At 47.5% G+C, this 21492-nt stretch overlaps 1 protein-coding gene across 1 annotated transcript; it reads left to right on the forward strand.

Annotated features, from left to right (window-relative positions):
* Nucleotides 1-916: 916 nt before the first annotated feature.
* RUNDC1 (RUN domain containing 1) lies at nucleotides 917-14186 on the forward strand. The gene is made up of 5 exons (XM_075349963.1): nucleotides 917-1369; nucleotides 5864-6022; nucleotides 6948-7146; nucleotides 9233-9316; nucleotides 11237-14186. Exons 1-5 carry the CDS (start codon nucleotides 992-994, stop codon nucleotides 12100-12102), a joined length of 1686 nt encoding a protein of 561 aa, XP_075206078.1. The 5' UTR covers nucleotides 917-991; the 3' UTR covers nucleotides 12103-14186.
* The last annotated feature ends 7306 nt before the right edge of the window (nucleotides 14187-21492 follow it).

Genomic DNA, 21492 nt, shown 5'->3' on the forward strand with positions numbered 1-21492 from the left:
TACAGTATGTTTTCTATGAAATGCTACAGGACTTCAGTTTCACAGTCAAATGTACCTGGCTGCAATCATACAGCCAGTGTCTTTCTCAGGGGGCGGTTCAAGAGGCAGCGTCACAGCGACGTCACACGGCAGCCATCCAATAGAATCGGAGGGGCGAAGAGCAGCCGAAAGAAAGACACGCCCACCTCGTTGCCGGAGGACGCAGGTACGTTGTTCGTCGTTCCTGGGCTGTCACACGTAGCGATGTGTGCTGCCTCAGGAACGACGAACAACCTGCATCCAGCACCATCAACGATATTTGGGATTAGAACGACGTGTCAACGATCAACGATATGGTGAGTATTTTTGATCGTTAACGGTCGTTCGTACGTTTCACACGCAATAACATCGCTAACGAGGACGGATGTGCGTCACGAATTCCGTGACCCCAACAACATCTTGTTAGCGATGTTGTTGCGTGTAAAGCGGCCTTAAGTCTATGGGAGCCTTGTTCCCGCTCTCATAGACTTACATTGAGTATTTGTGATGTAAGTGCTGACCCAGCCATTCAGGAGTTACAGGCACAAAATGGTACGGGGGGATCAAAGCGGCATCGGTAAATAGTGGAGCTGCCGGTAGTATATGACAGATTTCGGGGGCTTCGATTTAAAGCGCCACTCTAATAATCTGCTGGCAGTGGTGCTTTACCTAAGAGGCTGTACAGCTCCTCCAGCCACAGACGTACGGACACTGCCCCATTGGCCAGTTACTATAAAGAAGCAGGAAATGTGATGATGTATATAACAGGTGAGATCTCCAGACCTTTCTGGACTAGTCCCCAGCTGGTCTGTAGGACGCTACCACATAACAGCGCGCAGCCCTTTAATTGTCAGGAACAGGAAGCTGCTTACGCGTCACGTCTCCATGACAACAGACATCTGTCAGCGCTCTAGAGCTGACGTCAGCAGCCAGCATTCTAGCATGGCGGCCTAGCTCCAGCTGGGGACACACCATGTCTGCAGACGAGCTGTCCATGTCGGACGGGGAGCCGTTCACCGGGGAGCGCTGGGCTCCGGTGGGCGCGGTGGCGGAGGAGGCGGACGGGCCGGCCATGAAGGCGGAGAGCGGCGGGCAGCTGGCGGGGTCCGGCCGGCTGGAGATGGGGGAGAAGCTGCGGCGGCTGGAGGAGGAGCAGGAGCTGCTGAACTCGTCGCTGCTGGCCCTCACCTCGCACTTCGCCCAGGTGCAGTTCAGGCTGAAGCAGATCGTGCGGGCGGAGGGCGGCGAGAAGGAGCGGCTGCTGGCGGAGCTGGAGGACTTCGCCTTCAAGGGCTGCCCGTACGTGCAGGGGGCCCGGGGGGTGCAGGGGGCCCCGGCGCTGGATGAGTCGGTGAGTGCTGGTCGGGCAGATCTGAGGATTCTAGACCTCTCTGTAGTCACTGGACGCAGCTCAGTAATGTGATATTTCCATTAGGTGCCCAGAATCTGACCCCATCCCCAGGAACAGTGTAACTTCTGGTCCTGGGAAACCCCTATAGTCTGTAGCCCACCTGTCATGTGATCAGCGCCCTTGCTGTGAATTGGGTAGCCCCCTCCTGCCCTCGCACACTACTATTGTACAGCCTCTGATTTCACCTGATGGCTGACACATCTGTATCTTACCAGTGCCCTGCTAGGGCAGAACGATGACCCAGCTGGGCAGAGCCATCGATGACCCTAGATGGGCCCCACGAGGACCCCGGAGCCTTACAGACCAGCAGGCGCTGACTTTCCACCATATGAGGCCACGCTGCCCTTGTGGGTGCAGAGAGCTGATCATTGGCCTTTGAGGAGCCGGATGTGCCAACCACCCTGCCGACTTTGTAAGACCACCCAATATGTGCTCTCCTCCAACTACTCTTCTATGGTGTTGGTAGGAAGCCGTCATTAGTGATAAATTCTATCCAAGGGGCTACAATACTCGTATATCGAGTGTAATAGAAGTCAATGGGGAACTTGAGCATTTTTCCAGATCTTCTAGAAAGCTGCTCGAGTTTCCTATCAACTTCCATTGTACACGAGTCGCAGCCGTACAAGCGTCCATTGCTCGTTATGAGACCCCAGCATGGTAGTGCTCGATCATCACTAATAAGAGAGTTACAAACGACTGTCCATCAGCTCAAGCTACAGAAGGCAACTGTGGAGCCGTCATCCTTGCCCAGGCTGGGTACAGATGTGGCGCTTTGTGTGATTGCATTATTCCTATCCGCAGCCTGTGCTAATCTGTGCACATAATCTGCTGCAGAGGGAATTGAAGGTGATACCCTGTGTAATCTACACGCGCTGATCGTTAGTGCAAAGGCGTTCTCTCTCCATCCACATGTTTCTTGAGGGTACATTGTATGTGTTATATCTGCAGAATCCTAGTGGCCAAACACATGAAATGGACCATATGGCCCACGGCCATTTACTTGACTCCACCATAAACATGCAAGCTTGGTTGAGCATACTTAGTGGAAGGGCTGCGGCCAGTCTCCTGTGTCTGTGGATATAGAACGGATTGGGCATGGTAAAATCCGGAATACCCATTCCTCGTTTCCCAGACATATGTTGTGGAGACCATCGGGGCAATCTGGCAAAGCCATAGGGCCCCTGGTCCATCAGGCCAAGGCTGCCAGAGCTGGTCCCTCTTAGTGCTGTTACTTATAGAGGAGGTCCCGAGTGGAGGATCCCCCATAGTGTCCATGTGCTCCCACAGGGCATCTGATAACCATTCTAGTGCTTGGGTCATCTTTACCCATCCCTCGGTGGACACGTGTAGAATACACACTGCAGGGACGTCTCGGGGCAGGGACGTTCTCTCATCACTTGCGCTGCTGACTGCTTCGGCCCTACAAGGAAAGCTCCACCTAAAAGTGGAATTTCATGTTTATGTAATTTCATACTTCCGTGTAAAACTACAATAGTGGATAGTTTCACTGTGGATCACTGCAGCCAATCACCACTGTGGGTGCCGACAAATGGAAGGGCATCCATAAACACCACCTACCCCCTGAATGTCGCTATACCTCCTGCACAGCCAGGAATTTAGTGGCAAGGCCTGCATTGTCTATGTGACTGGCGATTATAGCCGAGCACTGTGCTGAACTGTCCCCGCTCTGATGAACGGACATCCTTGATACTGACCCCATTACGATACTGATCCCATTACAATACTGATCCCATTACCCTCTCTGAATAGTCAGCACATTTAAAGGGTTATTTCAATCTTTATACATAGGTATTGTTGGACAGTGCTTGTTTTTACAAGCACATATAGGGAAAAACAAAACAGCAGGACATTTTAATAAGGAGTAAATTACAATTTACTCCTTATTAAAATGTCCTGCTGTTTTGTTTTTCCCTCGTTGCCTAGGAGACCGACCACAGGTGCTGTCTTGCTTGTAAGCGTTGCGCTATAACTGGCTGGAATTAGGTGGCAACCTTGTTCTTCATCGATCCTGGCTACCTTTTTAACAGTGCTTACAAACTTTTTTTTTTTTTTCTTATCCAGCTTGTAAGCACTGCACATTCTTCTACCATCAGTGGTCTGTCTCCATGGCAATGAGCTAAAAACAAGTGTTAAGATCTCAGGAACAGCAGGACATTTCAATAATTGCTGAAACGTTTAATAAACAGTGAATTACAAATTTAGTTCACTATCCAACAATATTCATCTATGAAGATGGGACTGTCCCTTTGGTGACATCCTTTATCCCCCTGTATCAAACAGCTCCATGTAGCTTAGTTTCCTGAACCATTTTCCAAGCTACTTTCCTTATCAAAAGTGGGCATAGGATGGAGGTATTCCCCAAGGAAGTGTTTGGGTTTCCCTTTACGCTATGATCCTTTCTCGGGCATGGGCACCATTCTCAGCATTCCCTGTAAATTTCAAGGGCAGCCATGTGCGAGTTATCAGAATGACTGGCTCCCGGCAATGACTAATGACACTATACAAATAACACACCCGACTCTGCTACCAACATGTCAAACCTGTTCTACGTCTACTTCTGGCCAATAATGAAAGCTCTTCTCTTCCTTTTCTTTTTATGCTTTCCCTGCACAGGATCTGGTAAGTGTCATGTTGATACATGTGTCAATCATCCATGCATACGGCACTTTCCTCCCCGATACATTGTTGCATTGTTTTGAAGAGAGCCAACCACCAGGATTTTGCTATATAATGTAAAGGCAATGCCATACTGGCACTAAGATGCTGAGTCCAGGCATACCTGTAGAAGAAAGATCTGCTGCTTGGTTGCAGAAATATCTTTAACACTAGAAGTCCCAGAGAGCGGTCATTTCTACCATTGAAACCCTATGGAGCTCGAAATTCCTGGGACTTCTAGTGTTAATCAAAGTTGAATAAATGCACTGCACCTTGATTGATGGGTGCAATGGGGTTGGACCTTGGTGGGTCAGGTCCTCACTGTAAAGTCCTCCAGCATCCTGGTGGTTGGTCCTCTTTAAATAATATCTCCAGATAAAGGTTTGGTGTCTGTTCACACGTGGCATTCATTAATAGACATGTGCAGTGGCTTGTAAATTTACAGCATGACAGTTTATAATGCTGCTTTTCACAGCAGATTTCACGCTTTGAAAGGGTAAAATCAACAGTAAAGCCGTGAAAATCAACGTCACACACGACGATTATGTCACAGTATTGCTGTAAATCCACATCAAAATGTGTAGTGAAAAATGTGAATATGTACTCTTGAAATCTAGCTTTTGTATTTTGAGTTAGGTTCTGGTGGGTGGAAGATGGACACTATCTAGCCTTAGTTTTCTCTTGTCTGTTAGCCATGGAGTACATACTGTGATCCACGTCACCCTATATATACATAGTCTACTGATGTAATGGAATCCATGAGGGAGGATTTCATGCTCCACGCCAAACAGAGCAGGGATGACTGAGGTTATAAGCCAGAGAAATGCACATCTATAGACGGCCCTTTCAGTATTTTTGCTCCTCATCAGCGCAGAGATGGTTGAGAACCCACTGTAATCTTCATGCCTTTTTTTTCCAAGGAGCATTGCCTTGTTTTTAGGACTCCCTACACAAGCAGAAGCATTGCTGACCCTCTCCCTCCGTCTCTCCCAAAGATCCACATCAATGGCCTTTCACACGGGCAATCAGGATCCTCTGCACTTCTGATGGTCAACAACCCCAAAATAGTTGTCTTTCTTATGGAGGAGACTCTGCTCTTTCTTATATCATTAGCTATGCTGCAAGGCTCTTGACAGGATCAGACATTGACTTATAGGGTAGTTACTTCACATTGATGGCGACTGTCTTCTTACCTGGTCTTTAAGATGCCCTATGCCAGTTGGCAGTATCCACAAGGAGCAACATTAACCCCCCCTGTACCCTAAATATTTTTGCACAATGTCAGAATTCAGAATAGACCTGATAAGAATTTATGCACACGTCTTATTCCATAGGCCAAGATAGTGTTCTGTGGATGCTTGACAAGAGCAGGAGTAGCGCCTCTTACCTGCCACCACCCACAGCTCTTCTTTTGATTATCAGCCTGGTGCGAAGTTATGATAGCAGCGTGATAAACATGTGACGTCAAGCCAGGCCGGCTAATCAAAAGAAGAGGTGGAGATGCTGGCCGGTAAGAGGCGCTACTCCTGCTCCCGTCAAGTGGCCACAGGCAGATGGAATGGGACGTACCAATTCATTCACACCCACTCTAGACCTGATCCATCACACCCTGCATTATTGTCTCATACCTCTTGCTTTCCTTCAGGTGTTTTGGAAATATCGACATAAACCTTTCCTGGAACCTATAGTATTTTTATGTCATTATCATGTTGCAGCCGTTTTGCTCAATGATCCTTTTACTTCTTGGTTATTCTGTAGAGTGATTGGGAAAAGAGAGAACGTATCGAGGCCCAGAGGAAGAAACAGCGAGAGCTGATCGTACAGCTGAAGACACAGCTCGATGATCTGGAGACGTTTGCCTACCAAGAGGGAAATTATGACTCTCTACCCCAATCGATGGTCATGGAGAGACAACGGGTAAGTGGCATGACATGATCTATAAATAGTGCAATGCTTTGGTATAAAATGGTAGAGAATGTCAACCATAGCTTGTAGAGAAATACACCCCACATTCACACCCCAGAAATCCACAGATAATGTATAGTAATCTAATGATGATTCTCTTATATCTGTGTCTCCATCTGTTGAGGGGCTGCATTATGCTGCGCTCACCAGTGGGTATGTTTCCATATCTTTCATCTATGTCAGAGCAAAGAGAAGTCATATGTCACACATCCCTGTGACCCCCCCACCCCCCCTCACAATTCTTCAGGCCTTATTAGGACTAGCCTCTTGATTGACATTGTGGCTAGGACAGTGGACGCATGGACTCTATTGCACCTACTAGTACAGTATCCATAGGGCACGTTAATCAGTTATTAGAAAGTTGATAACTCACTGATCACCGGGCATCCTGCCACTGGGATCCCTGAGACCAGGGACATGAAGAGCCATGTTTAAATGGCGCAATGATTGTACATGAGCGTTACCACGCCATTTGTCTGGTGCTGTTGTATTTGGTCTTTGCGCCATTCAGATGTGGCAGTCCAGAGATAAAATGAGAGTAACCCAGGGGTAATGTGGAAGTCATCTTGGCATGACAATACGCATGGTGTAGACTTTCCCCACACCCCTACCTAGATGCATACCTTGTATATCCTTGTCCATAAAATAGGGGAGAACTTCCCTTTCGCTGTGATCCCCACAGATCTCTGAGGAGCCCCCTGTGAATGGAGAGGTGGTTAATAGTGTGTGCCTCCATTCCATTCACTGTTAATGGGAGTGCCAAAGGCCAGCCGAACATACATAGGTCATATATTTAAAAACTATTGGAAAACCCCTTTTAAGTAGTTAATTTGTTACATCCATACATTGTATAATCTAAATCTTGCTCCTCTTCCAGGTGATCATCGAGGAGCTGATAAAGAAACTGGACGTCAATATAAATGAAGATATTGGCTGCTTGTCTCCTGAAGAACTGCGCCAGAGAGTGGACGCTGCCATCGCTCAGATTGTCAATCCAGCGCGGGTAAAAGAACAGCTCGTGGACCAACTGAAAACACAGATCCGAGACCTCGAGATGTTCATAAAATTCATTCAAGGTCAGAACTGGTGCGGCTGTGCACAAAATCAGGATAATGCTGTAGTTTCCAATGTGGCTGCTTAGGATTTTAAAGCGATTGTCCGTTTTATTCATTACAGTGGAACCTTGATTAACGAGAACAATCCGTTCTGGAACTGTGCTTGTTAACCAAGTTACTCGTGTAGCAAATCAAGATTTGCCATAGGTAATCATTGCAATGCAGACAATTCGTTCCACAACTTGTTAAATGTCCCATCCTGGTCCCCTGTTGTGCCATTACACTTACACACACTATGCTCACCTTACCTCCCGTTCCATCGCCGGCCTGCTGGGACTTGCTGTTCTCTAACACGGGCTGTATATCGGGTGACCATGACGACGAGGGAGGAACTTCCGCACCCAGAGCGCTGACGTCAAAGGCAGGAGCCTCTGATTGGCCAGCACGCTGCCTTTGAGTAGCGCCTGACAGCAGAAGTTCCTGCCTCGTCGCCGATGGTTACCGATACACAGCGTGGAGCGGCGAACTACAGGACCCAGGAGGCCGGCGATGGAACGGAAGGTACACATATTATGCTCACCTTGCCTTCCGTTCCATCACCGGCCTCCTGGATCTTGTAGTTCGCCGCTCCACGCTGTGTATCGGTAACCATCGGCGACTAGGCAGGAACTTCTGCACCTCCCTTGTCGCGATGCACCGGCGAACTACAAGACCCAGGAGGCCGGCGATGGAAGGTAAGGTGAGCATAATACTGTGTGTGTTTGTGTGGACTGCAAGAGTGGGTTAGAGCGCGGTGGATGTACGGAACCGGAAGTGTGTACAGTGAGTATTTTGCTCGCACAGCAAAGCTTTCTCGTAAACCGGGTTATAAATTTACAGAAAGCTTTGCTTGTTAAGCGAAATTCTCATTAAGTGGGTTACTTGTTAAGCGAGGTTCCACTGTACTTTGATTTCTTTTTCGTTTCGTACCCCTGCCACTCCAGCGTCTCCTCTTCACTCCTGCCTTTGGTCTTGCTGAAGTGATGGGCTGTCATTATAATTGTAACCACAAGTATGAAGCCCTCACCTTATCTTGTATATCTTAGTAGTTTGCATAATATTTCCAAATAGGCAGAGATACTGTACCCGATATACTGCAGTTTCCACATTGGCACATACGCCTCAATCCTTTTTCTGGTCATAAGCCATGACATAGCCTCTAACCATAGGAGAAAACGCTATTTGAGCCCAGCCTGAGGGTTGGTGATTACCATGGTTTTGATATGTTTCTGGGTGGAACTTTGTTATACACAGGAAAAAGGCTGTTCCTATTTATTTTTTAGATTCTTTGATACCTGACTCAGGCTTGGTGTACTGAGGCCAGATAATGATATGAGAGCAGGAAACTGACCGTTATCAGATCATGGCAAAAAGAAGTAGCTCCTGCAGTTATCAGTGGGTAAACCCTGGCAATAAGGCCTTGTATAATCACAGATTTCAGTACTAAAATATTGTGTCCGCCCTCCCTGAGCACTGGAATAGTTGGCCTGCACATTTAAGGCCCCCATAATAGACTAACATCAGCTGGGCCTGTGGATATCGGCAGGGTCCACTACCAACTTTAGTCTGTGTGTCCCGACTGTCCCACCACAATTAGGAAGAGGAAGCTTTGGTCTTTTAGAATTCCAACAGCTGATCCTTCTGTTCTCCATAGAGATAAACCTTGGCCAGAGCAGTCTGTCCGCAGATCTGTCCATAGAGAGTGAGCAGCATGTTCCTGTGTGTCGGAGAGATGGCCGCCACTGTCTAATGTGGATGTGGGCCTCTAGGTTCTCTGTGTGTGCTGAGTAGGAGACTTATGTCTGGTGTTATGTCCAAGCTATATTGTGCACCTACACATGGAGGGATAGATTCTGCATCAGCATCCCCCTCCTCCCTGTCATCAGCTCAGGAAAGTATTTAGCAGTATCGGTTCCCTGGGGTAGAAATACCTTTTGTGCCGTTGTTAAACATAGAAAAAACAATGGGAATTTGCTATAACTGGATATTTGTACTGGTTTTCTGGTGATCACCGACAAGTAACAGCTCTTGAATAAATTTAAATAAAAATAATTTTCTTTTTGTATAGATGAAATTGGCAGCCCATCTGAGAATCCAATCGGAGGAGCGACAGGGTACACCCCAAGTTCTGGCCCAAATTCACGGCCCAACGGTGAGTATACTGTGTTACTGATGGCACAACAGACCTGATAGAACAGCATTAGTTTCGGGGAGTTATTCCATGAATGAAGAAAAGTCCAGCTTCCACAGAGAGTTCCTTATTTTTTACTATTTTTTTTTTTTATTTTTCTTTGGTAATAGGCACATAACAGTCAGGACAGAGTCATGACAGACGTCAGCGACGCGTTTCGAGTGACTCGGCACTCTTAATCATGATCATCATGATTAAGAGTGCTGCGTCGCTGACGCCGGTCATGACTGTCCTGACTGTTATGTGCCTATTGTGCCAAAGAAAAATAAAAAATAGCAAAAAAAAGGAACTCTCTGTGGAAGCTGGACTTTTCTTTATTCATGGACTCTCTTTAGGCGTGGCAGCACCTTGTCCGATGCTCCAGAGAGCCTTTGAGATTGAACACGGTAAGCTGAATTTCTTTTTTTCTATTGGGGAGTTATACCAGCGGGTACAATCACACAAAGCTGAGCCTTTAAAATGGCAAATAGAGTTTATTTATTTTTTCATTTTGTGTGTTTGTGTTTTTTTGTTTTTTTTTTTTTTTTTTGGGGGGGGGGTTGGGTGGAGGGGGTTGTCTGACTAGGGTGTTTGAAGTTACATGGTGAATTACATAATTAAATTAAAGGGAACCACAGATAGCAGAAATCGGACACCTTGTTACAGCCGTGCTTGTTTTTCTTTATGTGTAACTGGGATGCCTGGTCCAAGAAGCAGATCCCTCTGGGTGCTCCCAGCCCCCCTCCGTTAGACTGGCAGGTGGGTGTGGGATTTACATTTTTAGTGTCTGCCCTCTTAGGTTAAAGGGAACCTGTCAGGTGCAATATGCACCCAGAACCCTGAGCAGTCCTGGGTGCATATTGCTAATCCGTGCCTAACCGTCCCTGTATACACTAGCATAGATAAAGAGATCTGTATATAAAGAATTTCTAAAGCTCTTTTACCGTATGCTAATCAGCGAGGGGACTAGTCCCCTGGGCGTTATATTCCCCTACTAGTCCACCCTCTTACCATGTTAGTATGCCCACAGGGGTGTACTAACATGCTATTCAATTCAGCATCACCAGCGGTGACACGCGTACCTGTTTTTGCTGTGACCGTGCTTCTGAATGCCGGGCCCTTCTGGTCATGTGCAGTATGAAGCCGGGTGTACGCTTCCTGGCTTCAGAGAAGTCTACTGCACATGACCAGAAGTGCTAGGACTTCTGATCAGCGGTAACAGTGAACACAGGTACGTGCGTCACCACTGATGACACTGCATTGAATAGCATGTTAGTACGCCCCTGTGAGTGTGCTAACATGCTAAGAGGGTGGACTAGCCAGGGGATAGAACACCCTTGGGACTAGTCTCTGCGTGCATAGCATAAGATAAAAGATCTTTAGAAATACTTTTTCCAAAGATCTCTTTATCTATGAAACTAGATACTGGGACAATTAGGCAGTTATTAGCAATATGCACCCAGAACTGCTTGTGGTTCTGGCTGCATATTGCACCTGACAGGTTCACTTTAAGTTCCCACCATGAGTGTTTAATGCTTCACATTTTCACTACTCTAAAACCTCAGCGTCTTACAGTTTCAGTAGTGTGGACGGGATTTGTAGAAATACTGTTTGTTTTGTTGTTTTTTACGTAAACTAACAAGCCCCTACCCACCTTTTAAGGTATGTTGCCAGAAGTCCAAAAACCCACATCGTATTACAATCCCAACATTATGGATGAGATTTTATTAATCTCATGCACATGGCGGAGAGAGATCTTGAGCACAAGTTGCTTCGTGCTGCCTATTCTGACATCTGTCAATTTATGCAGCAGTTTTTACACTTCTTTTTACTTCTTGCTTGTGAAGCCGCTGTCAATTCTAGAAGAAATGTTGTTTTGACTCTTATCTTCTGTTTTATCAGTGAATCCAGAGCAGGCCAAGCAAATCCGAGAGACTGGACTGCATCTCTTACGTCGGGCCCTGGCCGTCCTGCAGATTTTCGCCGCCAGTCAGCTTGGCTGTGGTGCAGGTCATGTTCCTCAAAACCTCTGGAATCAAGATGAAAGCAACAGAGACTTCACCCCACTAATAAAGAAGCTAGAAACCTCTGTGGAGAAGGTGAAGCAGCTGGCACAGCGCCAACAGCCTCAGGATCACGTCATTAGCTATGCCACTATGCAGGAGATTGCACTAGCAGGAAAAGACGAGCTAACGGTGGCTGTCAGGAAGGAGCTGGCTATTGCCATAAGGGACCTCATGTCACATGGCCTATATGCTACTTCTCAAGGAATGAGTTTGGTTTTGGCACCCATTGCTTGCCTGATCCCGGTCTTCACCGCCTCACCTCCTTCCATGCACCCCTGGGAACTATTTGTCAAGTACTACCATGAGAAGAACGGAAAGGCATTTGTTGACTCTCCTGCCCGCAAGCTCTCACAATCCTTTTCCCTCCCTGTCTCGGGAAGTCATAAGGTGACCCCAAAGCAGAGTCTCCTGTCTGCTATCCACTCCGTCTTAACAGAACATGACCCGTTTAAGCGCGGTGCGGACTCTGAGTTCAAGGCACTGATCTGCATGGCACTAAACGAGCAGCGTCTCGTATCGTGGCTCAACCTCATCTGTAAGTCGGGCGTGTTGATGCAATCTCATTACCAACCTTGGAGTTACATGGCAAGCAGTGGCTTTGAGAGCGCCCTGAATATTCTCAGCCGTCTCAGCACCCTAAAGTTTAACCTTCCTGTAGACCTCGCCGTTCGGCAGCTGAAGAACATAAAAGATGCTTTTTGATGCTGTCTAAAGAACCTGAGTCATGTGTGTACATCTCATTGTTATCATTTCAGGGTTCTGTAGAGGACTGGGCTTTGTCCCCCATTCTCTTCTGTATCTGCCAATTACACTAGGTCTGTGTGGTCCTTAAGTTTTTGAGGAGGACACCAAGCACAATTACTAGTCCTCCGATATCCAATGACTTCTTTTTAATAGGTTACAAAAGTGGGAAATTTATTTTATGATGTTTATATGTATTTTAAATATAGTATATATCATATGTAACTATTGAATAAGATACTCCCATCATTAAGGATCTGCAGTTCTTCTGCCACTACAGACCTGAGGGTATCACTGTATAGCTCTACATTGGGTAACATATACCATAGGGCTGTACGGTTACAGAAGACGCCACTGTCTTGGTACACTGTGATCCCAAGGAAGGACTGGTACTTTAAAGGGAAGATTACCTCAAAGGCACAGTTCTATAACTATTGCAGAATGGCATAATCCGCAGCACCCTACTATGTATATGTTACATACCGGGAGCTTCTGACCTCAATCATTGAGACAGCTATGCTGAATAGCCTGCCGATGGGATCCACAGGGACAAGAGGGACTGTTGTGTTGATGGGTTATATAACAGATATAACCGCCTCTGAGAATTCAGCCCACCTAAAATGGCACCCGAATTCAGCAGACCTTACACTGCGCATGGCACATTTTATGTGATAGCAACAAAGTCCCCTAAAACTGCTGTCATGGGGGAAAAATAGGGGTATCGTGCAGCGATGGTGTGTCATGGTGGAGCCATAGCAAAAGGGACGGATTCTGGTAATCAGAGTATTTCATTAATAGTGGCTCCAGAATTATCAGCGTTCAACAATAATCAAGTTGGGCACCAAAGATTTCTATCCAAAGTTTAAAGACACCAAGGTTTGTGTTAGTGATGACCTTGTAAAGCGAGCTTCGACAGCCGGGGTGAAGGCTCTTATGTCACATACGTGTGCTGGTCTCTGATCTGTAAGGTCGGGTGTATTATGTGAAGCGTATATGTATGGTTGTGTGTGTTCCAGAAATTCACTTTTATGTCTGTGTTCTAAAGCATGGACCTATAGCCGTGATTTCTAAAATATTCTATATTTTATACTACAGTGAACTGTAATGGTCCAAAGAATAATTAGCTGAGCACATAAAGGCTAGGGCTAGATGGCCACGCGTCACATTGCCATGTCACACTTAACTGTTTTACTATGGCTGTGCATAATGATCTGCGATATGTTTACATATATTCTATGTTCTGTCTTTCATCACAAGTTGCATGTGACTCGCTTGCCATAGACTCCAATACATGCGACGGCGACTTGCATGATACTTGTCTGTCATTCTTCAGGAATTATTTTAGTTTCTTTTGTAAAAAAACTTGCAGCACTAAAATAAACATGCGACAAGGTGCATGACTTGTATGAGAATTGCTGTCGTGTATCCCCAGGCTAAATGGGTTTTTCCACTAGAGAAGGGACAATTACTGTAAGGCATTTCACTGTATGTGAATATGCTGTAGCATATTGCAGTAATATGCCTTAAAGGCATTGTCCGTTACCAAGGATAACCCCTTCTTAACTGGTATATTCCCCAATTTAAAATAAAAATACCCTATGCGCCCCCCTTCTGTACTGGCGCAGGGTCTCCCGAGGCATGTGTGGCAATGCTATGGCACAGGATAAGCCTTGTGGCCAATCATCCGCTGCTTTCGAGCCTCAGTTCTCACTCCCTTTACACATCTCAGGCTTGTACACAGGAAGTGAGAGCACAGCGGCTTAACACTAGAACTACTGAGGTAGTCATTTTGACTACTTTGCACTATGTATTTCTATATAGGTTTCACGAGTCCAGTAGTTCTAGTGTTAATGGTGGGTGCTGATTGGCAGCAGGAATCAGGTGGCATGAACCTTGGAGCCAGCATCCCTGGATGTAATGACACTGGTGCGGAAGGGGGTGGGGGGGGTGTTATAAGGTAGTTTTGCTTTACATTGGAGAATTTAAGAAGAATTAGTGGACAAACCCCTGTAACCTGATTTATGGGAGGTGAACTGTTGGGACCCCATAGATCTCAAGAGTGAAGCGAAGAACTGCTGCCTTTCTGGCTTGCCCAGTACAAGTAGCTACAACACAGTCACATTTACTGTGCAGATGACATGTCCTAAAAACCTCAGTCACTTCATTCACAGAATTGGTGGGGTCCTGGAGGTCATAATGATGAGGCCTATTCACGTTTTATGCCTTAGCTGTTGGCCACTACTTTAATATTGATGGCCTGTCCTTACGATAGGTCATTAATGTCTGATCGGAATTCCCACCAATCAGCTGTACTCTGTGCCGGTGGAGGCAGCAGGTGGCCGGAATGCTCTGTTCGGGAGCTGCCCCATCTTTTGATTGCGGCTGGGTACGGTACATCTCCCTTCTATTGATTTGAATGCGAGGCGGATGTGCTGTACTGGCCACGGCCACTATCAGTTGACTAGGTCCGAAATCCGCGCCGCCAGCACTGAAAACAGATGATCAGCGGGGGTGACGGCTGTTGGACCCCGGCCAATCAGACATTATCTATCCTAAGCATTGGCCATCATTGTTATAGCGGCCAACCTCTATGTGATTACATGATGGAAAAGCCCCATTTTTGTTACTTACATTTCCTGTCTACACAAAATATCTCATAGGCAGATTCCGCACAACTTGTAACCCTTCATGTTCATGCCCATTTCTATATATTCCTAAGATACTTCTGTTACTGTGATTCCTGACCAGGAAAGCTTTATAAACAAGTCGGTGTCGCACGGAGAGGTAGTGTACTGTATTGCACACTGAACATACATGGCTGCAAATATTCAAGTGCTGGTCAGACAAACAGAAAGTTTGCAGAAATTAACCCCTGGGAACTCTATTTGTTCTTGAAATCATTAACCATTCCATATACAAAGGGGAAAATGAACAACTCTATAAATGTGATTTTCCTTATTTCGGATACTTTGTGGTTTGGAGTATATATTAGTATGATTTGGAAAGAAATAATGCGTATATCTGTAGAACAGAAGGGGCAGTCTGTGGTTACCATGAGATAAAGCACTTTACTGCTGCCATGTCCTATTATTCATATATGCCAGGAATAGGAATGTATGGCTGTGGACCTGCAAGAATTAAATGTGTAAAGGTGTGTATTTAGTGCTCCTTTATTCTCTGGGTGCCATGTCACACATGAAATCTGTCTTTGCCACTGTTTGTGTCCGTTTGTATAAAATGCTTATATTTGTGTAGATCTGGTGGAAATGGATCATCTCATGGAAATAAAATGCTGCTAGTTTTCAATCAAGTGATGGAAAGTGTAATTTATCCTAATGATCATGAGATTGAGATAAGCAGTCTTTATCCAAAATGGCATGTGGTGGTCCAATGCCGTGAACAACGCTCCAAGGTCCCAAAAGTCAGCTGCCCGGCAATCCGCTACTTGCTCCAGGGCCACTGATTATCATTTAAAGGGAGCCCTGCACGTCCCAAGCACTATTAACCTGCAGATAAGAGGTTAATCTGCAGGTTAATAGCAATCTGAAGCTGCCGCAATGAAAGTGTGGCTACCAGGACAAAATTAACTTTTATTCTTCCCGTCAGCATTACAATACCTTGGGAATGATTTTACTTCTGAGAATTTTTTTTTGTTTTCATGACATATCAAAACTTCGTTAAAACACTCCTATTGACCTTAGTAGTAATTTTAAGAAAAGAAACAATTACACACACACACACACACACACACACACATCAGGGTTCCTCCACTGAGACTCCACAAGGCCTGAGAACTGGGCTCTGCAGAGATCTGTCTGAATGGGGTGTAGGCTGAGCATGTGCACCCCCACTCCACTGATTCTGTATAGTACTGGTGAAAATAAGTGTGCACCGCTCACCTAGCTCTCCCATAGAGAATGAATGGAGTGGGGGTACCCCTGCCTATTTTATATTGGCATAATCAGCTAGTGACATGTTTGTTTCATAGCATGGTAGGATGTTACAGATGCAGCAATAGTGTGTGCATGTATTTACAATGTATACAGTAGGTGAAATAAGCATTGAGCATGACACCAATTTTGAAAGTACAGTGGAACCTTGGTTAACGAGAACAATCCGTTCTGTGAGTATGCTTGTTAACCAAGTTACTCGTTCAGCAAAGCAAGATTTCCCATAGGAAATCATTGCAATGCAGACTATTCGTTCCACAACGTGTTAAATGTCCCATCCTGGTCCCCCTATTCTGTCATTCCACACACGTACAAACTCACACACAAACACACACAAGCACGCACATGCACATATTATGATCACTTTACCTTCCGTTCCATCGCCAGCCTCCTGGGACTTGCTGTTCGCTAGTATGGGCTGTGTATCTGGTAACCATCACAACGAGGGAGTAACTTCCGCACCCAGAGCGCTGACGTCAAAGGCAGAGCCGCTTACCTCTGGCCAGCGCGCTACCTTTTTGAGTAGCGTCTAACAGCCGGAGTTCCTGCCTCGTCGCTATGGTTGCCGATACACAGCCTGGAGCGGCGAACTACAGGACCCAGGAGGCCGGCGATGGAACGGAAGGTACATATATTATGCTTACCTTACGTTCCATCGCCGGCCTCCTGGGTCCTGTAGTTTGCTGCGAGGATTCCTCCCTCATTGCGATGTACCGGCGGACTACATGAACCATGAGGCCGGCAATGGAACGGAAGGTAAGGGGAGCATAAGTGTGTGTGTGTGGACTGCACGTGCGGGTTGGAGCGCGGTGGATGTACAGAACCGGAAGTGTGTGTGTGGTGAGTATTTTGCTCGTACAGCAAAGCTTTCTTGTAAACCGAGTTACAAATTTACAGAAAGCTTTGCTTGTTAAGCGAAATACTCGTTAAGCGAGGTTCCACTGTAAATGTATATCTCGGGGTGTATGCCCACGATCAGTGTTTGCAGCATTTTGGATGTAGCGTGTTTTCGCTGCGTCCAAACCGCTGTGGTGTACTGTACAGTACAAGCATAGTGGATTGGATTTCCAGAAATCCCGTGCCAACTGTGCATGTTTTTTCCGCAGTAAACACTGGCCTCCAGTGTGGCTTTCCAAGCCGCAGCATGTCAATTGATTGCTGCGGATTCGCATGTGTCCTCCGTAGGGAGAATACAAGGGAGAGACTGCAGCGCACTGAACCCTGATCGCGGGTACGAGCAGCTGCGGTCTCCTGCGGAGGAGACTCGCGGCCCACAGGTCAGGACCTGCTGCGTCCAGGACACTGAGTCCTGATTGTGGGCACATGCCCTAAGGCCATGTTCGCATGTTGCGTTTTTTTCATGCGTTTCCGCAGCATCTTGAACTGCAGCGTTTTAATGCAAAAATGCATGCATTTTGATTTTCAAGCAAAGTCTATGGGAAATAGGGATTTCTTGTGCGCACAATGCTGTTAAAAACACAGCGTTTTAGTTGCTTAGTATTTGTCAAAATCTCTGCGTTTGAAGAAGCAACATGTCAACTGTTTTTGCCATTTTGGCGGCGTTTTGCCATCATTGAAGTCAATGAGAATGATCAAAACACATCCAAAATCAAATTTCTAGCGTTTTACATGCTTTTTTGATGTAAAACGTATGCATTTTTGACAAAACCCCAAAGCATGCGTTTTTGAAATTATGAGATCATGACATCTTTCACATACATATCTAGCCCGACTATAAAAAAAATAGTAAAACTATAATTTAACGTTATTTTATACATAAATATTAAATCACATATTTTTCATAAAATTAGCTATTTTGTGTATGATTTGAATTATGGATTTTTTTTTTCTTTTTCATTTTTTCCATAGTGTTTGAATGTTTAAACTTTATTTAGTAGTGTATTTGTGTTGAAAACACATGTCTTTAAGCACAGAAAATGCATGTAAAATGCTATAAAAATGGATGCGTATTTCCTGCGTTTTTGTGGTCAAAACTAAATTTGACATTGCCAAATTCTGCCAGAGGATGCATTTACAACTGCAAGTAACTGAACGCAACGTGCGCACACAGCCTTGAGGTGTTATTGACATGAATTTCTCACCTAATGTCAATAACAATGCATTGAAGCCACACAATGAAAAAAATCAAACCATAGATGTGCATAAATTATGTGTAATAATGAAAACTGACAGGGAAAAAAGTATAGAAGACATGAGGAGGGATGCAAAAATGGAAAGTGATTACACCAGCTGATATCTATCAGTTATCAGAAAGCAGTCCTGCCACTTAAGGTACCGTCACACTTTAGCAACGCTCCAGCGATTCCCACCAGCGATCTGACCTGGTCAGGATCGCTGGTGCGTCGGTACATGGTCGCTGGTGCGCTGTCAATCAGGCAGATCTCACCAGCGACCAGTAACCAGCCCCCAGCCAGCAGCGATTTACTAAGGTAAATATCGGGTAACCAAGCACTTGGTTACCCGATATTTACCTTTGTTATCAGTGCACACCGCTTAGCGCTGGCTCCCTGCACTCCTAGCCAGAGTACACATCGGGTTAATAAGCAAACTGCTGTCCATATTTACCCGATGTGTAGTCCGGCTACGTGTGCAGGGAGCCGGCACTGACAGCGTGAGAGTGGCGGACGCTAGTAACCAAGGTAAATATCGGTTACCCAAGAAAGGGCTTCCCTTGGTTACAGATTACCGCAGGCTGCCAGACGCCGGCTCCCTGCACATTCAGATCGTTGCTCTCTCACTGTCACACACAGCAATGTGTGCTTCACAGCAGGAGAGCAACGTCAAAAAATGAACTAGCACTGTGTGTAACGAGCAGCGATCTCACGGCAGGGGCCAGATCGCTGCTCAGTGTCACACACAGCGAGATCACTAATGAGGTCACTGCTGCGTCACAAAAACCGTGACAGCAGCAATTTCGCTAGCGACCTCGCTATGTGAGAAATACCCCTTAGTGAAAAATATCAGTTGGCTCAACTGATGGCCTATAAAAAGTGTCTCATTACCAAAGTGCCACATAAGAAACCGCTCAAGACTTTCTCGCATGACCAAAGTGCTCACAATGACTGCAGGAATAATTCTTCCAGCTGCAATGTCCAAAATCAACTGCAATGGCCCTTACCAGCTCTGCAACTGCAGTGGGCTCCTTCTGGCCACAATACCCAAATGCCACTCATAAAGCCTCTAAAACAACTACTCACCATTCTCAAAGTCCCATAACCCAGACAAGAGGCTGTAATTATGTACTTAAGAACATCACAATGCTAAACACAATGTTGTCAAAGGCCTCAAGAGAGGACGGAGCATTGCCCCCCCTCCCCCCCGGGGCATTTGCGGAGGCCTGCATGACCCCTGATTGGTGGGGAGGTCAGGGTGTCATGGGTGGGGGAGGGGGAGCGAGCCCGTTTTGAAAGGATTGGAGGGGCAAAGGGGAGGAGCGGCACTTTCCCGCTCCCCTGGCTGAAGGACGAGTCGCAGCCACATTACCTGCGGCAATGGAGTCTGTAGAAAACATCCTGGAGCGGCTGCGAGCGGCGGCTGGCGACCATCCTCCAGGCTGGCTGCAGGCGTCTGTGCAGGGACTCATCGGAGGGAGTCGGGAGGCGGTGGGGGCTCCCCCCCCACGTGAGCGGCGCCTCCGGAGATCCAGACCGCCGGAGCGGTTATCACCTGAGGTGACTCCCCGGGCCCAGCGACGCATTAGAAGCCCCTCCGGGGACCCTCCAGGCCGGGCGCCATGTGCAAAAAAGTCCAGCAGGCCCCGGTCTGGGAGGAATTCAAGAGTGCGGCCGGGTCCAGCGGTGGAGAGCGGGCCTTCCCTGGAGTTGGGGGCGGGACCTGCTCCCACTATGTCAACGGTGGCTGTCGGAGCTGCGGCGGGGCGCTCTGGTGATGTGCCGGCCGAGCGCCCTGAGCCCTGTCTGCGGTGGAGGCCGGATGAGGGGGCGGGCCCTAGCGGAGGGGGCGGATCGCGACGGCTGGAATCTGTAGTGCACCGGGCCTGGCGTGCAGGGCCCTCATCAGCAGAGGCCCCGAATGCCGGGGGGGCCCCGTGGAGTGGGATGTGGGAGCTGCGTCGGCAGGATCCAGAGGCCCTCAGACAGCCCCCTCTGGCAGCCGGCTGGGGGGGCGGACAGCAGCCGCAGGATCAGCTCCTGGAGGGACCTTCCGGCCCTGCAGCAGCAGGGGCCAACGGCGGCGGAGCGGAGGCGCGGAGCCAGGAGTCTACTGAGCAGCCGGAGGGACGACAGGAGTCTGGTAGTCCGGCTGACGGGGCCGCTACCCTCGTGCAGCCCGGTGAGTATGGTTCTATGTCTCGTTTGTCTGCCCAGTATTGTCAGGTACGGAACGCAAGGGGGGATGTAGGTCACCCAGGGTTTAGGCAGGGGTTACCCACGGGGGGTGGAGGAGATGTGTCAGGTGGGGGGGAGGTGGTAGAGCTTATAGGTTGTGTGCGTACGTTGCTGGAGCGGATTGGGGGGGCACGGGAACACGCAGGGCCAGTGGGGGCTTGGATTAATCCGCCTCCCTTGGGCATTAGTGAAACGCCGGTGGCGGGTATTGCTTCCCCGGTGTCGGTGTCGGTTCAGACGGAAAAGAATAAGGAGGACAGGCTTCATTTGGATGATCGGGCGCGGGGCGAGGTTTTCGTCTGTTTTGAGGGTCCCTTGGGTTCCCATCTTAAGACAGAGGTGAAGGAGAAGATATGGAAGGATGAATACGTAGAGATCTTCTCCCTGCTGCCGTTGGCAAAATTTAATTTAGACAAAGGTAAAAAGGACGAGAGCAAGAAAGAGGAGGAGAAGAAGCGGCGATGGCGCTTGATCTCTCAGACGTTCACTAATTGGTTGCAGGCTTTTGCTATTTTGGCGAGTGTGATAGGCGAGAAGGCGCCGGAGAACTGTTCACATTTGTTTTGCTATATGGACTCTATTGGTGAGGCGTACAGGGTGTATGGGGGACAGACATGGCTTAGGTATGATGAACAGTTTCGTCAGCGGAAGGCCGTTCGACCTTCTATTAGATGGGACCAAAAGGACATCGGGTTGTGGTTACGGGTTATGGCGCCGTCGAGATATGGCCAGCCCTTTCAGGGCGGGGCCGGGTCTGCCGGCCAGTCCGGAACGCAGGGTGCCGGTACTCAGCCAGGTCAGGGGGGTTCGCAAAAGCCCGGCGTGTGTTGGCAATTCAATGAGGGGCAATGCAAGTTCGGGGCCACCTGCCGTTTTAAGCACCTCTGTACCCATTGTAATGGGACCTCACATGGAGCGGCAAAGTGCTTTAAGAAAGGCAAATCCAAGCCCGGCACCACTCATACCCAAGGGTCTGACGCCGGTGAGCTTAGCCGCGATGCTTCCGTACCTAAATAGGTACCCAGATAGGG

The sequence above is a fragment of the Anomaloglossus baeobatrachus genome, chromosome 5, assembly GCF_048569485.1.
Source record: "Anomaloglossus baeobatrachus isolate aAnoBae1 chromosome 5, aAnoBae1.hap1, whole genome shotgun sequence".
NCBI lineage: Eukaryota > Metazoa > Chordata > Amphibia > Anura > Aromobatidae > Anomaloglossus > Anomaloglossus baeobatrachus.